The sequence below is a fragment of the Nyctereutes procyonoides genome, unplaced genomic scaffold, assembly GCF_905146905.1.
Source record: "Nyctereutes procyonoides isolate TBG_1078 unplaced genomic scaffold, NYPRO_anot_genome, whole genome shotgun sequence".
Taxonomy (NCBI): Eukaryota; Metazoa; Chordata; class Mammalia; order Carnivora; family Canidae; genus Nyctereutes; species Nyctereutes procyonoides.
The window spans coordinates 54456797-54474427 of record NW_026575047.1 but is presented as its reverse complement, the minus strand read 5'-3'; the positions used below and the strand labels follow the sequence as shown (position 1 = coordinate 54474427).

The 17631-nt window shown below is 48.8% G+C and overlaps 2 protein-coding genes across 2 annotated transcripts in view; one reads left to right on the top strand and one right to left on the bottom strand.

The window, feature by feature from the left end:
* Window positions 1-41: 41 nt before the first annotated feature.
* The window catches only part of KLF13 (KLF transcription factor 13), a 43756-nt gene continuing 26166 nt past the window's right edge, over window positions 42-17631 (bottom strand). The window contains exon 2 of the mRNA XM_055326594.1: window positions 42-2001. Within this exon, the coding sequence (XP_055182569.1) occupies window positions 1712-2001 (290 nt within the window). The 3' untranslated portion in view covers window positions 42-1711. The remainder of the gene's footprint in view (window positions 2002-17631) is intronic.
* On the top strand, window positions 7560-12496 carry LOC129510432 (uncharacterized). The gene is made up of 4 exons (XM_055326595.1): window positions 7560-8465; window positions 10763-10866; window positions 11543-11679; window positions 12126-12496. The coding sequence occupies exons 1-4, from the start codon at window positions 8113-8115 to the stop codon at window positions 12222-12224; spliced, it is 693 nt and encodes a 230-aa protein (XP_055182570.1). The 5' UTR covers window positions 7560-8112; the 3' UTR covers window positions 12225-12496.

Below are 17631 nucleotides of genomic sequence, written 5' to 3'. Positions count from 1 at the left end.
CCAAACCCCCCTCCCCCCTCCCCCCCCCCCGCGCGCGCGCGCGCACACACACACACACACACACACACACACACTGTCCTGGGGGCTTGTATTTACAGGCCCGAACTCTGAGGAGGAAGGGAAGGGCAGTGCCTGGACAGCAGTACTGAGGAGGAACCTCCAAATGCCTGCAGAGGAGCAGCACGCTGGAGCCCAGCCTGATTGCTCTGCCAGGGCTCAGACCCCAGCTGGGCTCAGGCTGGGGCTCCAAGACAAAGTGCTTAGCTCTCTGCTCCTCCTCTCCCCGGCAGAACCTGGTGATGGAGCACCCACAGCCCTGAGTCGCCACAGATAGGTATGGGCTGGGGCCGCCCAGGCAGGAGAATGATGGGAGGGAACAGGAGAAGTCCAGGGGGTGCAAACCTCATGGAGAAGCTGGAAGTTTGCTAATTCTGAGCTGGGAACATGGTGGGTGTAAGCAAAGTATTTCCCACAACTTTCTGTCTGGTGTTCCCCGGGGAGGAAACAATGCACATTCTCCGACAGCATTTCCCACTACATCTGCTTTACCACTCCCGAAAAGTTCCAAGTCACAATGTTCCGGTCTCTTGCTACAGAACAGTCTCTGTGAAGCACCAAGCACTGCCACATGCACGGCCACACACACTGGGCCTCTGGCCAGGGGGCCCAACAACCTTCCCTGCTATTCCAAACAAAGGTGTCTTGGTAGCAGGGCCGGTCCAGGAGAACACAGGGACTGGAGACACTTGCAGACATCTCTGAAGAAGACCGGGATTCCCAGGCTCTACTTTCCAGTCAGAGAATGTGAAATAGTGAGAGGTCCCCATGTGTCTTCTGCAGGACACAGGATAGGAGGTGTCCCTCCATGGAGCACATACCTCAAGCAGGCCAAGGGCAGGGTGAACGTGGTGGCCCCAAGGTCCCCTTCACGACGGACTTTAGGTGGTGCAGCAGGCTGATCAATCAGGGCTTGCATCTCTGCTTCCAGGGCTCTGAGAGGCCCAGAAGGCCGCTCCTGGAGGCAGGGAGAGGGAAATGGGCTCCCCAGGTGGAGTGCTTCTTCTGCTCGGTACAGCTTAAGGCATCCCTCTGAACATGTATGTCCTGAGCCCGGCCAGGCTGCTGGGGCAGAGGCTGGTGGGGAGGCCCTCAGCTTAGGAATATGGCCTGAAAGCAAGTGTCAGTGACCACATCCATGCAGGACGGACTGACCAATTCACCCACAAGCTGGATGCTGAGCTGCACCTGTACTGCTTGTCTCTGTCCCCAGTGTGTCCCTGAACCTAACAGAAAACTCCAGAGTGCAAATCTATGTACAGAATAAGGCGGCAGGAAGGGAGTGTCCTCACTGACCTTGTGGAACATGTCCATCCCTGAGAAAGGGGGGGCGGGTGCAACACCACTGAATCTCACCTTTGTGGGTATGCCTATTGTGCAATTTATGAATGGTGTTTTTTGAAAATTTTTTGTTTTTTTTTTACAAATTTACTTTGACACCTGAGGTGAAGAAATTGTTGTGTTATTGTTATTGACTTCATAAAGTTCTCTCTTCTTTCTTCTTACAAAAGGGAAAGACACGGCATCAGGAATAGAGGGGTGAGCATCTGCTCATGGCTGTAGTGGGGGTGGAGGGTCCTCGGCCAGCCCCAGGGAGGGGGCGGGGCCCTGGGCGGGGCTGTGCTGCTGCCGGGGGGCGGGGCGGTGGCCGGGCTCATGGAGAGCTGGCTGGGCTGATGGTGGGGCTGCTGGCGTCCGAGCGGCTGTAGTCGCTGAGGGAGCCGGTCCTCGAGCTCCCGCTGCGCCGCTGCAGCATGCCCGGGTGGAAGTTGGCGTGGCGGCGCGCGTGCTTCGTCAGGTGGTCGCTGCGCATGAAGCGCTTCTCGCAGATGGGACAGCTGAACTTCTTCTCGCCGGTGTGTGTGCGGTAGTGCCGGGCCAGCTCGTCCGAGCGCGCGAACTTCTTGTTGCAGTCCTGCCAGCTGCAGGCGAAGGGCCTCTCACCTGCGGGCGACAGGGGCGGAGCGTCAGTACCCGCCTGGCCCTGCCCTCCGGCAAGCCCGCTCCCCCATGCCCACCCCAGTTGCCTCCCCTCCCTCTGCGACAAACCCATGGGGCAAAGGAATGCCCTGCCAGCATCTCAGGTAATGTGGTGGCAGGGCCCAAGGCCTCTGGTGGTGGTGGTGCCAGCCAGGGAGCATGCCACCCAACAGCCTGTGCAGATCCCCTGGCTCTGGCCTGTAGGGAGCTCAGGCGCATCTTCAGAATCAGACTGGGAACCAGGACTAAACGGTTGAAGGGTGGGAGAGGACCCACACTAGCCCTACAGGAACCACACTCCAGAGCCCCACACCCTCGAGGGCCAAGAGACAATTCCCAAACCCAAATGGTCTGCCACCATTCTCACTCCTCCTCAGTTTCCTCATCTATAACAGGACGCGCCAAGACCAGGTAATTTCCTTCTCTTACAGAAGTTCCAATGCGGCCAACAGGCAACAGCAGAGCAGGAGACTACAACAGGCTCTTGCAGACCCAAGCTTGGAGACAGACAAGGATGGCTACTTAGAACACTCCATGAGAGGGAGATAACAAAAGTAGGCTGCAATCAGGACCTCCCTACCTCTCTCCCATCCCTTGCTCAGAGCAAGGAACAGGGCCAGCATTTACCTTGGCAAACTCTAAACCACACACACACACACACACACACAAAACCTCCAAAAAAAACATCAGCTGATCAGAGAGAACCAGCAGAGGCTCCTGGCATCCCAGAATGCAGCCCTTATGGCACTGAGGGTGGCCACACAGACACCCTTTCAACTCTTTACCTTCCACTCCGTCCCCAACTCTGGCCCTAAAGCCAGTCCTCGAAGCTGGCCCACCTTTACCTGGAAGAGGAAATCCATACCACCCACCCTAAATGAGCACATCAACCTTAAATATAAATAAACACCCAAGGATGGCCAGATGGCCAATGAAAACAAACAGCATGAAAGGGAAAAGTCCATGAGCAACAAAACAAGCTTACTCCAGAGGAAAAAGAGTGAAGTCAGGAGACAGAAGAGAATGTCAACCTAAAAATTTTAATTAGTATTCTGAGAAATTTCAGACAAAATTCATGCATAAAGCAAACATGACACCATCAAAAGGAAGTGCAGAGAACAAAAAAATAGTATTTAGAAATGGAGAGTATTGTTACCCAAACAAAAATTCCACAGAAAAGCTAGAAATATACTCAAGTAAATATCCCAGAAAAATGGAACAACATCAAAAAAGCTCTAAAACATGAATGTTGCTGTGTTCTCTGTCTCCTAGTAATGCTGAAACTAAGAGCTATATGTGTGATTGTGTATGTTCTCATTCATTTTACAGGTTTCTGTTTTTTTGTTTTTGTTTCTGTTTTTTTTTTTTTTTGGGAGGAAGAAAGGGTGTTTGTTGGAGGGGGAGATTCAAAATCAAGTAAGAGAGGACACCATCATTTCCCAAACCTATCTAAAAGTTACAAATGATAGTTCAGAGTTATAGGGAACCAATCCCGGCGATACAATATTTAACTAATTTCAGTTCGTTTAAAAAACAAAACAACAGAAAAAGAGGGAAGAGAACAAATTACCAAAGAAACAAGAAAATGGTATATGTCAGAATAAAAAAACACAGGAGACTAACATGGAATGGGCTAGCACAGAGATGGGCAGGGTAGTGAGTAAAGGCTCCTGCTGTGAGAAATTCTGCAATGTCAGAACACTGGGTAAAAAGAGACCACAAAACTTCTTAAAGAGGTGAGAAACAAACACCAAGTTACCTGTAAGGGAATAAGGCTGGGACACACACTAGACTTCTCATAAATCACACAGGATTCTAGATGACAAAGAAATAGAGTCTTCTAAGTTTAGCTCTCAAACTGCAGCAAAAATGAGGAAAACAAAAACAAAAACAAAGACAAAAAAAACAAGAAGTCAGAGAAGTGAGTGAAAAATGAAGAGCATTCAGGAGAGTGAAGCAGAGACCTGGGGACCACCGAGGCAGGATTCACAGGGGGATAGTTCTAAGAAGAAAGTGAGTTCCATGCATCAGAGGTATGATTAAGAGGCTGAATAAACTTCAGGACACAGTAAAGGCACATACAATTCTTTGGTTAAAAGGAAAAAGAGAGGCAATTAGAAACTCCAGGAAAAATAGAAGACATGCAAAAAACTGGGGTCTAAATTTGAAGCAAACTAAAATGCTACAAGACTATGAGCAATCAGGGAAGAACTCTGAGCCAAACATTGATTAAGGGGCTTTTTGTATGTTATGTTATTTATCTTTCACAACAACCCCATGAGGCAGCAGGAGGGAATGAAATCCCTGCACAGGCCCTGGCATATGGAAGCAATCCTTTCACAGTCATGGTCATGTGAACCCTAGCACACTAGTTAGTTGTCAGTGTTTAGAATCACTGTTAAAGACAAAACCCATACAACTGACTCATGGCCCCAGTAGAGAATGTAGATTTAAGAAAATGGTAGGAACACACATATGAACAAAGGAAATGTCTAAATGAGGTTTAGGTTAAAATTATAGGATAATAAAAAAAATTGAATAATACATCCATCAATTCAGGAGGAGGGGAGGGGTAGGAATGAGGTAAATCCTTAAATTTCATGGCAGGGAGATAACAGATCAAATCTAAATGTGATACATCAAGAAACAGTAAAAAAAATCGTATAGGTTATTTATGTCAGTAATCACCAAAACAACTAAAATCAGAGCAATGCTGTGGAGTGAGGCTGCACTGGGAACAGGATTTTTGTTGTTTTAAAAGCTCTTCTATGTTATGTGTCTTTTTAGAATTAAATACATTGTTAATCGGTTCTCAGAGGAAAAAATCTTGTCAACAAAAAAGTTTTGAGAAATGATGCATGCTAAGTCCACTCTAGGAATTTCACAATTCACAATGGTCGGTCACTAAATGTTTGAAAAGTCCAGCATTAAATACAGTGGTTTCATTTCTATGTGACTGGGTGCTGAATTGAAGAGTTTGGTGTGCCAAGTCTGACGGATGAGGCGTAGACCTATCTTCACAGTGTATTAATGACCCAGCCTCAGGGAAGTACCTCTGTGGTGGGGTAAAGAGTGCCCCCCTAAAAAGACATCCAAGTCCTAATGCTTTGAACCAAGGAATCCTCAAATCCTTTTTCTTATTTGGAAAAGGGGTCTTTGTAGATATAATTAAGGTAAGGATCTTTAATGAGATCACAATTGTCCTTAGAAAAGAAGGGGAAAGGACATAGAAGAGAAGGCCAAGCAATGACAGAAGAGATTGGAGTGATACATCAAAAGCCAAGGAACACCAAGCATTGTAGACAGCCCCAGAAACTAGGAGAGAGGCATGAAATGGATTCCCCCCGCCCACCCCTGCCAGGAGAGCTGTCAGAAGGAACAGAGGTCAGCAGAGGAGTGAGCTGCCAACACCTTGATCTTAGACTTCTGCCCTCTAAAACAGTGAGAAAGTGCATTTCTGTTGTTTAAAGTCACCTAGTTTATGGTAATGTGTTATGGCAGCCATAGGAAATGAATATACTACCCCATTCCCAAAGTGGGGTACACATGGTGATTGTACCATGGGGTCACATGCAACCAGATCGTGGCACTGTGCCTGGCACATGCCAAATGCTTACCCTTGAAATGTTTAAGTTATTATGTTTGTTCTTATCCATTCTTTTTGTCATCTGTGTCTTCTTAAATTTAGGCCTGAGGTGGGAGTAGGGGAGGATGAACCCAAATTCAAAGTCACCTTTGCTTTCTAATAAGCCCTGGGCCCTCACAGGGGGGCTTATCCTTTTTAGGGTCCTTATGCTTGCAGCTCTGGGAGGCATTATAGGGTGTAATTATAGATTAGTTACAATGATGTCAGGGCCGCAGAGAACTACAGCATCCAGTAGGATGGGATGCTGGTACCAAGGAGCCTAGAGCAGCAGAAGGTAGGGAAAGCTCGGGATCACCCCTAGGCCACTCACGGCTCTTGGTCTGTCTGGGCATCAGTAGCTTGGCACTTTTACTGAACATGGATCCAATGACTGGCCTTGGGGACTGGGTCATTATGCAGACAGGGTCCTCCCTGTTTCATCCTTTATACCTCTGTCAGCCCATTCCAGGAGGGCAGATGGCAATAAACTGGTCTACAAACAGATGGAGAAAACACTTATGATTCATGCTGGTAAGGAGCAGCACCAGGGTCTGGCTGGGCTGGCCTCTACATGGTGACATGCAAGCAGCACCCAGGAGGCTAATGAGGAACAGCCAGGAGAATTGAGAACAGGTGGGGGAAAGCAAGCCAGCCAGGCAAACAGTCATCCATGACGGTGTTTCTCGTATTTGTAGAGAGGGATCCAAAGACTATTTATGTGGACTATATCCATTGATATTTATCATACTAGAAATTAAACAAAACAATTTAAACTAAGAACTACAGCTATTCCAGTAGCTGTCAGAGGGATGATGTCATCACACATCATGTAGCTTTTGGAATATTCCACTGTATTCTTTTAGAGAAAAAAGAATAATGTTGTTTTGAAAATAGTTTTGACCTTATGGCTTCCTAGAGGGCTCTCAGGTACCTACAGGTGTCCCTGGGCCTCACTCTTCTAAGGACCGACCTCAAGTTTGGTGTGACTGGGCTGAATTAGTATACAGGGAGCGCACCCAGACTGGAGCAGGTCCAGGCCCTACGAGAAGTTGGCCCAGACTCAATGAACCCTAGCATCCCTTCTGCTGGGCTTAAATTCTGCATCTGCTTCCTCTTGGGCATGTGATAGATAGGCAGCAATAGTACCACAGGGTCATCATAAGGGGAGTGCTCAGTCTAGCTCAGAAGTGACCTGATGGAGGATTCCAGAACCCTGATAAGAGCTCAGCCCCCTGCAGCCTCCTGCCTGAAGCCTAAGCCTGGCATGGGCCCCCTCCAGTCCCCTGGCCCTCTCTTTCCAATGAGGGGAGGGCTGCACGGGACCAGGATTAGGGCTGTGGGGCTGAACGGTGAGAGGGCCTTGGGAGGGGAATACAGGGCATGGTGCTGTTGGTGTGTAGTAAGGGAGGGGCAGCTGTGTGGCAGGGGCGCCAAGGCCAAGGGCTCATGGGGTGCAGGGCAGGGGTTACATAAATGTTCTCTGGCGCTGCAGTGAGGCTGTGAGAGTGATTGCTTCATCTTATCAGGGAACACTGTGTCCCACATGCTCCTCTTGCCCAAGCCACAGGCCTGGGCTGGGACAGCTTGTTCCTCCCAGAAGCTACAAGAGGCCAGACTGGGAGCACAGGGGCTTTCCTACAGCCTGAGCCCCTGACTGGGCACCTAGCCCTGGGCCCTGCCCCCGCCCCCTTCCAGGCAGCCTGCAGGTACTGCTTGGGAAGTGTGCATGTTCTAGCTCATGCCCTGAGCTCAGGCTCCTGCCACAGTGAGACTCCATCCAGCTCTGACTCCTGTCCAAAGGGCATGCTCCCAATTATCTCAATTGCTCCAACCAGTTCTGGCCAAACTGCCAACTCCTACAGGTGAGTGGGTCCCTCTTGGCTCCAACAGCACCTGCACAAGGCAGTTCTTTTCTGTCTGGGGGCCTCTTGTGGGCAGTCTGGGGGGTCCTTTTGCATTGCCTCCCAGTGCTTCACATGGAGCCAGGGCCAGAATAAAGTCTGTAGACTAAAGCCTTTTCTGCCTGTGGGCAGTTAAGTGCCTTGCCCTGTTGGCCCCCCGGCCTCCTGCTGGCTCTTCTCAGCTCAGGCTGGCTATACCAGCCAGGGCTCTAGGAAGGCTTGCTGAGCTCCCCTCTGTGGGAGAAAGAAGGGAGGGGATGCAGCTCTGAACGGAAGGCCCCCAGAGAGAAGGGCAGATGGATCCATCGACTGAAATCACATGAATGGACCTCAGTGAGCACAAGGAATCCACATGGGTATGTGTGTGGGGAGTTGATGGTTCTGAAGGGCAGGGCTGGTCAGAGAGTCAGAGGGAGGCACAAACAGAGGTTTCCACAGAGATACAGCTTTTCCCAGGCTCCCAGGCCCCAGCACCCAGGTCCTGGCTATTCACTGCCAGCAAATGGGCTGTCATTCATCAACAGATAGCTCTGATCTGCGGCCACTGGCATGTGGCCACCTCCAGCTCCCTACTTCAACACTGCCATGTTTCTCACTTCAGGGAATCCCTCCTGCTTACCCTCCCACTCTGGGGCAGCTTGGCAGGCGGCCAGCCACTGGAGCCAATCAGCTGCCAGCCTCCAAGGAAAACCAGGTCCACAGGCAGACTCCAGGTCAGCAGAAAGGCTTGTCCCCTGTGGCAGAAAGCAGATTTTCCTTTCATCCAGAGGCCACTGGCTACTCCACTCATTACTGAAAATGTCCGTGGTTTACAGACCCCCATGGAGCTGTCGTGAAGATGCTTTACCTTCTAGGAAGCCCCAGCTGGAAGCCCTTACCCACGGTGGTACTGCAGGAGAGAGGTGAGGCCCAGCAGGAGGGAGAGGTGCCACTCAGTGGGGACCCCTCTTTCCCTGGGACTCTGCCTGTAGCAGGAGAGGTGCTTTCTGAATGGAAGCCACTGCTAAAGTGGTCAGCCCCTGCCCTACCCCACATCCCTGCTCATTTATTGATGGCTTCAGGGGCTGTCATCCTGTCTGTTCCTTCTTACAGTTACCCTAAGGTTTAAGTGGGAGCACATACTTGCCCAAATGAGAGACACTGTTATCACTGGTTGGAAGGGGGGGTTGCTCCTGGGCCCCTGAGCCCCCTGAGAGGGGATCTCATGAGCAAGCCACTGGCAAATGACCATGGTGGGAACCACTGGTTACACACTGAAGCCCCACACCAGTGAGTATTCATCTTTGCTGGAACTACACCCCCCCCCCACCCTGGCCTTGCCCCTGCCCCAGGGCACCCTGGTCTCCTGCTGCTGTTATGGGGTATAGGAGTGTTGCTAATCACATGCTGCCTTACACTCACTCTTGCAGGAGCCAGAGCTGGCAAGATATAAGGAGAGGTTGAAGACTATGACATATAGCCTTGGGGACATAGTTAAAACAAAATCTACCTTTCTACAATCGATACAAGTGTATTTTTAAAGTAGGCGTTTTTGGTGTTGCCTTGCTTTGTTTTGGAGTAGGGTAATTTGATCCTAAAATTCCTACAGAGAAACAAACAAATAGAAATAGCGAGGAAAACTAATAAAGAATGATGTGGACCATCAGATATTCAACATACTGCCACATAAGGTGATAACTGACCAGTGGACAGGAGCAGAAATGCCAGAACTAAACCCTAAAACAGTGGGAAACATTTAGTGTAAATGAACATATCATATGGGTGGAGGGGAGAGGGTCTGAAAATATGTTTAAGGACAGCTAAGTAGCATCTGGAAAGAAAGTAAGGACCACGCTAGGTAGAAGTTCTTTCTATGAATCAAACTCCAGTAGCCATAAATGAAAAGACTGATAAATTTGACTACAAAAGTATAAAATACTTCTCCAAGGACAAAGCCACCAGAAGCAAAGGTAGAAGATAAATGACAATCCAAGGAAAAAATATTTGCAGCTCACACCAGGAAGGCCTACTTTCTGATACATAAAGAAGGTGCAGAAGAGGAAAAACCAACACCTAACAGAAATATGGGCAAAGGCTGTAAGGTAGTTGGTAAAAAGAACACAAAGGACTCCCAGCATCTGCAGAGATGCTCAGCCTCACCCATCAGAATGCCAATGCAAACTAAACTCCACTGAAACCCTATTTTTTTACCTATTAGGCAGCGAAGCTGCAGGAACATGAACTACTCTCACACTCACCAATGGAAATACACATTGCCCCAACTTCTACGGAGGGCAACTTGGCAATACTACTCATAGTTACAAATGTGTGCCACCTTTGACGCCACAAAACAACTTTTGGGAACCTATTCTATACACATCCCTGCACAGCTACAAAATGGAATATGTGCCTAATTATTCAAGGCAGCAAAAGCCTCAAAACAACTCCCGTCCTTCCACGGGGGCCTGTTAATAAGTCAATTCTGGAATGCCCATATAATGGAATACTCTGAACAAGTGGAATGGATTCCTTCTGAACTGACAGGGGGAGATCTCTAAAGTGGTACTGTTGAGGGAAGAAAGTGAGGTTTAGAGCAGAATGTGTAAAATAGGAGAATAAACGGTGTGTGTACACCTATGTGCCTGCGCATTTGTGCAGAAACATACATAAGAAAGTCAGAATGGAGATGACCTGGTGACAGAGGGCTGGGAGGCTGGAGGGAAATCTTGAAAACGGCTTCAATTTCTTGGATTTCAAAACACGCTAACATATTTATTACCCATTCAAAAAATCAAAAACAAGAATCCACAGCAAATTAGGAAACACTAGACACAAATAATGCAAATTTTCAAACAGGAGTTGAAGGAACAATATTCTATGCCTTCCTGGCCAGGCACACTCAAATCACATGGGGCCTGGCATATCCCTCAGCATATTCCAAATGCAATCCTGAGAGCTCCCCTTAAAATAGATCCTCCTGGGAATGGGGGAGGGGGCAAGGGAGCTCCCTGGCAGAGGGGAAACTCAAAACTGGTGAGGAGGCCCAATCTACCTTGCTGGAAGGTGTTTCTGGGGCAGGACTTCCAGGGCTCAAGTCCATGGGTTTTACTGCCAGTTGTTTTGTTGGAGGGTGCTCCCTGATAGTTTCACAGACCTGGTGTGACTTAGAAGGCAAGGGGGAAGAAGGTGAGCAGCAGCAGACTCAGATCTGTAACTGTAGGTGTGAGAGGCCCCTCCAGCCTCCTAGATACCACGTGCCCGGGGCCACCCTCCTACGACTGGACGGCAGAGAACCGCCCTCCAAGGATGTGCCAGGTGCGCCAGGTGAGTTAGCCACTGTCAGGATGCAGGCCATACATTCAAGGCAGGAGAACCAGCGCCCTGGTCCCCTCTGCCAGGGGCTGGTAAGGAGGTGGGAACTAGGGGACGGTGTGGGCTTCTAGGAAAGGGTTTGCTCTTGGACTGAAAGAAGGAAGGAAGGAAGGTAGGAAGGAAGGAAGGAAGGAAGGAAGGAAGGAAGGAAGGAAGGAAGGAAGGAAGGAAAGGAGGAAAGGAAGGAAAGGAGGAAAGAAGGGAGGGAGGAAAGAAGGAAAGAAGGGAGGGAGGGAAGGAGGAAGGAAAGACCGGGGGCTGGGTGTGTGTGGGAGGCCGGGGCAAAAAAGCCTCAGGCAGGCTGTGTGGAGCTGTGACGTCTGGGGTGGCACCAGGGAGGTCTGCAGGGACTCATGGAGAAGCCAAGGTGCTCCTAGATACAGACAATCCAACCTGAGGCCACGCACACCACCCCCTCCCCAAAGAAACGAAACTCATCAAAGTCAGCCAGGGCCCCAGGGGAGGGTGCGGGGCAGAGAGAACTGCTGCCCTACTCACCACCCCAAGGCCCCATGCCCACACCCAGGACTCTCTAGGCAACCAAGGGAGGGGCCCTTCTCTGGAGAGCCTTGGGCAACCATTCTGTTCCACTTCCTCTTCCTGTGTCTCCCCACCACCCTTGCCCCAGCCTTCATTTCCTCACCCTCTACCTCTCCCCGCTGCCTCCTGGGTGGGCCTGGCCCACAGGGACCCAGCCTGGCCACAGCTGCCCCAGAGGCGAGGAAAATGCACAGCACAGGCATCTGCAAGCAGAGAGCTTCACAGGTACGCAGTTTTGACTTTGGACAGACGCAAGCTCATGTAACTCTATCCTGAAGGACAGAAGGGTGGAATGTCAAAATAACTTCACCAAGGCCACACACCCAGAATGGCTGGGGCCTCTGTGTCTAAATTTCACTTAGAAGGAAGACATTACCACAGTCTCTCCCTGCTGTGGAGCAGGAACTGCTATGGCAAGCTGCTCAGGTTGACCCCAGCCATTAGCGTCCTTGGGTCCTTGGTGGGGGTGGGGAGGAGCAGAAGAGGGAGCATCAAGGCCAAGGGCCCATCTCACAGATGAAGGCCCTGATGCCCAGCACACAATGGTGTGAATGAAGTGCCACCCTCGGTACCCGGAGGCTCCCAGCTTCCCAGGGAAGGGAGTTCCCCAGCATCATCCCCTACCCAGTCAAGTAGCACTGGGCCACTCTACCTGCTGGGGGCCTTGACAGGTAGTCACCAGCCTTCTGTGGCATGTGGCCACACCTAACACGTGGAGGAACCGTGTAGCTCTTCTACAAGAGGCCCTGCTTGCCTGCCTACCTGCCTGAGAAGGACTGAGCACTGTGAGGCAGCAGACTCAAAATAATGGAGCTAAGAAGTGGCCCTGGGGAGCAGAGGCTCTTCCCCTAAACCAGCACCTACACTTGGCCTGCTCCTGGTACCCAAAGCAGCAGCCAGTTTCCCTCAGGGGGAAAAGAAAAAAAGTCACAAGGTTTCAAAGAGAACATAGCAAAACAAGGTATTTGTCAGAGCTGGTTTCATAAAGCAAATAAATCAGAATAAAAACAAGCCATTTTTCTCTAGTCCTAAAATGCTTTTGGTTTTTGAGGGAGCTGAGGCAAAAAAAAAAAAAAAAAAAAAAGGCAAAAAAAGCCAGTCACTGACCTACCTTTTCTAGAACAGCTGAAAATGCCAAGTAACTGCTTCAGACACTCAGGGAGGAGCCCAGAAAGCTCCTGGGGCCTCTCCATCAGTAGCCCAGGTCACTAGACCCACTACAGCTTCTGCCACTTGGAGTGATTTATACCCGGTATGTTCTAGGAAAACGGTTTTGTTCAAAAAACCACCTGCAGAGAACAGGATACTACAACAGTAAGCCAGAGAGGCCTTGCTCCTCAGTAAATCTGAGTAATGTTGCCAGAAAGGAGGTGACCACTTGCCATCCTCACCAGCCAGCCCTCTCCTCAACTGCAGAAACCCACACTGTTGTGTAGAAAGAAGAACATCCCCAGGGCTGTTTCAGGTTCAGGGCACAGAGTCCAGCCCCTTCCCCATCCCAGGGCCTGCCCATTGCTTCTCTGAGCCGATCCCTTCCTCCACCCGTCCTGTCTCATGCTCAACTCCGTTCCTCTGCCTAACCTTGAACAGGTCACTAAGGGAGCTCACCCGGAGTGTACCGTCCAGGAAGGGAAGCAGATGCCACTCTGTACTCTAATCCCTACTGGCTCCCAGAGTGTCCTCTTCTTCAAGTGACAGCTCTGCAGGGGACTCTATGACCCAGGGCTACCCTGGGTTAGCCTGATGCCAAGGGAGGGCCAGCAAAAGCTGGAACAAGCTGCCCAGGGTAGGGAGATCCTGAGGTGGGATGTCAGTAGCTTGGTGCTCCTTGCTGTCACCCCTAAGGTCACCGGAACCAGGCTTCAGGTGTCAAAAGGTAAGGGGACAAAGAATGGGTCAGCATGGAGGCTGCCTAGCTGTCCCTTTCTGAAGTCTCAGAAGCCACAGACAGGGGTCCACATATAAGTAGTCCTATTAGCACACACCAACCAAGAAAACAAACTGCCGAGCCACTGAGCCCCACTGTTCCCAATGCCTGCAGGAAATGCACATGCTACATAGCCAGAACAGCAGGAAGGAAACACATCCATTATCATGAGAAGATGGGATTCATGTGTGATAGTCCTTTCTGCATTCCTGTACTTTCCAACTGAGCTGCATTTCATGTTATCTCATGAAATGGGATGTGTACATGTCTCTCTATACAGGTGTATTTAAGTAGACATATTATAAACCTTTGTCACAAAATAGTAACAGCTCACCCACGGTCATATTATAAACCTTTGTCACAAAATAGTAACAGCTCACCCACGGTCCAGCTCAGGAACTGGACATGCTTCCATAGGACTCAGCACCTCTGGCCTCTGGTGAGGGAGTAGCACTAACTGACATGCATGAGTGCATGAGCCTAGAAAGGTCAAAAGAGCACATGCCAGAAATTTCACAAAGGTGTTTTCCCCCTTTTGCTTAGGGTTACAAAACACATTTGAAAATTTCCGTTCCCAGGGTCCCATTTAAAACAGCAATAATAAAATACTAGTAATTTCTGCCAGCAGGCAGCCAGAAACCACCCCACACAAAGGCTCTAGAGGTCCCCTACCCCCTTCACACACACACACACACACACACACACAACCCCCCCCCAAAGGGACATGGATAGAGAGGTATATGAGCTTATGAGCTCCCACTCCCACTTCCAGATCCTGTACCTCAACAGTCCCAGGTGACCAAATGTGATGAGTGGACTCAAGTGAGGTGCCTCAAAGGTTTCTCATCTATTCTGATGGTCACATCACTGTCTCCAAAGGGGACTTTCCATGGACTTAACAGTGACTCCTGTCAAGCTCCCTGATCCCGGCCCTCCCTTTCCTTTGCCATCTCAAAGGGAGCATTCCCCTGCTTTGGGAGCCAGAATGCTGTCACCTGCTCTGTTCTGGGAGTATGTGATCTACTGCACACACAGCCGTGACAACTGCTGACAACCAAAGATGACATTTCAGTTGTTTTTTTTTTCTGAAGTTTCCTCAAACAAGGACAAGGACATGAGTTTGGAACCTACAATTAAGGATTCAGGTTTATTTACTTGATAAAAATGTTCTTCATTTGAGACTGATCACAAGTAAAGGACGCTCATATTCAGAATATATAAAGAACTCTTAAATCTCAAGAGTAAGCAAACATCTGATTTTAAAAACAAGCAAAAGATCTGTACTCAACCAAACAAGATATACAGAGGGCAAACAACTACATGAAAAGGTGCTCAATATCATCATTAAGGAAATGCAAAATAAAGCAATGAGGTGGCACCATACATTTAGGAGAATAGGTAAATTCCCAAAAAACCAACAGTACTAAAAGCTGGTGGAGCCACTGGAACTCTTGTTCGCTGCTGCTGAGAACATGGCACAGTCATTTGGTAAGACAGTTCAGCAGTTTCTTACAAAGTTAAAAACACAACCCAGCAACCCCAGCCCTAGGCATCTACCAAATGGAAGAGCCATCCACAAATGTTTATAGCAGATTTATTCATACTCAGAGAAAATTAGAAGTAAGCTCTTTCTACAGGTAAATGGATAAACAAATTGCAGTATACCCATACAATGGAATACTATTCAATGATGATGAAGAAGGAGCCTCTAATTCACAGACACCAAAATGGTTGAATCTTAAGTGCATTTTACAAAAAGAAAGAAGCTAGATCCAAAAGTCTATATATTGTGTGACTCCACTCATGTGACATTCTGTCAAAGGCAAAACTGTAAGGACAGAAGTGGCTGACCTCAAAAGAGAACTTTTAGGGCTATGGAACTGTCTGCCTGGTACTGGGTTGGTGAATACAAGACTCTGCATTGGTCAAAACCCATAGAACTGTACATCACAGACTGCACTATACTGTATGCAAACTTTGAGCATGTGAAGGAGGTTGGGGGATCCCAGCATGGAATGCAGACCGTGACCACACACTCTGACCACATCACAAATGTATGATGTGGCCTCTGGGAAGGGGGTGGGCAAAAGCAGCTGACCTAAGTAACTTGGGAAAATGTTTTGATTGGAAACGAAGACTACAGACATAAGTAACTGTACTTAAACACTGCTCTAGTTTCTCATGAGATATAAATAGCTGTGAAACTGCTTCACGTGTTTGCTGGGACTGAACGAACAGGTGGCCACATAGTGGATGGTGGGAGCTGGCATCTCACTGCTGGAGAGGGGAGGTTATAGATCAGTGGGGAGGGGAAAGGAGTCCTTCTTCAGCGGCTGCTCCAGAACCTGAGACATCTGTGTGAATGCATGCTTTGCTTAATGAATGAATGCATGTATAGTTCCACACAGAAGGCCCAAGAGAGAAAGTATTAAAGTTATGTGTGTGTAAACGGGCTGGGACACAGGTCTCCTGGGTCCATCCACCGTGAGGGGCCAGAAGTAGCGACATCCCAAGAGCAGGGAGAACACCCAGAACCCAGATCATGGTTTCTAGATAGCATTCTCAAGCAAAAGGAAATCAGAGTTCCTTAGAGAAATGGATGATGCTAGGACCAGAGCAGGAAAAAATACAAGATAAACCTGACTTCTTAATGTCACAAAGCAAGGAAGTGCACAAAAAACCAATCTGACTGAGATGTGTCAAAGGCACATGGGAGCCAACCTGCCAGGATTCCTGGCCAGTGCTAGAACAACTGAGCAGCAAAATGAAGTATCACTGGCAATCATGTGGATAACGTTCTCCCACTGATATGACATGAGAAGGGCATTTCACCTCTGTGCTATTTCTCCCCAAAAACCATAAACCCAGTGTCATCATGCGAAAAACATCAGACAAATGCAAACTAAGGGACAGTCTACAAAATATCTAGCCACTATGCTTCAAAACCATCAAGGTCATGGAAATATTAAGAAACTGTCATAACCACAGGAGCCTGAGAAGACATGACAACTATAGTTCAGGTAATAAATTACAGAAAACCCATTTCATTCACATTTTGTGATCAGTACAGCTGGGATCATGCAGCTCATTTCTAAGTAGTAAGTCAGTTACTGCTTAGCTAGTAGAAGTGGCTGATACAGCCTCACTTGTTAGGGAAAAAAGTAAATGATGGAGAAAGCACATGATTTCTGAGGTTCCTCAAATGCTTTGGGAGCACTGGCTCATGTGGTGGTCACCTCTGCCAGCTGGACCCTTCTCTGATCAATGCAGGACAAATGCACAGAAGTCACTCAGCAACCGTGACAGTGACAACAGAGTGTCAACTGGTCCAGCACCCATTCTTCATGTCCTCTTTCCCCAGACAACATGACTTATGTTTGCAGTGGCAATGCGCCAGGTAAAGACGGTTCCTTTCCGACTCCCTTGCAGCTAGGATTGGCTTTGTGAACTATGTCCAATGAGTTCTGGATATGTCAAGGGATAAACCTTGTTATGATAAAGAGGACTATGTGCCTGGTGCCCTTCTTCCTGCCTGGAGAGTGCTCCCAGGTTGTAGGAGCAGCAGCTGTCATGTGATCCTGGGTGGAAAGCACAGTCTAATTCAATGTATACAATAACTAAAGAGAAAGAGATGATGAGCCTTTCTGGTGGCATCCTGAAGCTGCAACACCAGCCCCGGATATGTACTTTGGGACCCGTGACCAGAGTAAGAAACCTAAACCTACCAACCTTAGGTTTAGACCTTCTTCCTTCCCACAGTTTCAGTTGCTTCCAGATTATTGCTCACTGTAACACTGGCTACAGTGCCAATTCCTGGGTCACATCATTGGACAAAAACCAAAGGAGGCTGCTGGAAGCCTGGGGGCTGGACAATTGAGTCCGTGCAGAGGTAGGAGCCTACATGGGAAGGGAATCTCCTGCTGAGGAGGGACGTACTCATCTTACCCTCTCGCCTCTCCCTGAACCTCCCTGCACTGGCCCACATGCCAAACAGGAACTCTGGATAAACAGCAGATCACTACCCATCCCCAGATCCCTCTAAAATGAAAGGAAAGGGATTTTAAAGGACTAAGTGAAAGGGAAAAGAGAGAACAATAGTAATTTGGAAGCTGGAAATTAGAGGGATGGCAGAGAAAACAAAGAAGCATGTTACTATGGAGGATGTGACCTCCCAAAAGGCTCATGAGGGTCCAGTGGGGCCAGGAGAGGAAGAACCCAAACTAAAGAAGCAACAGACATACCAGAGCCTT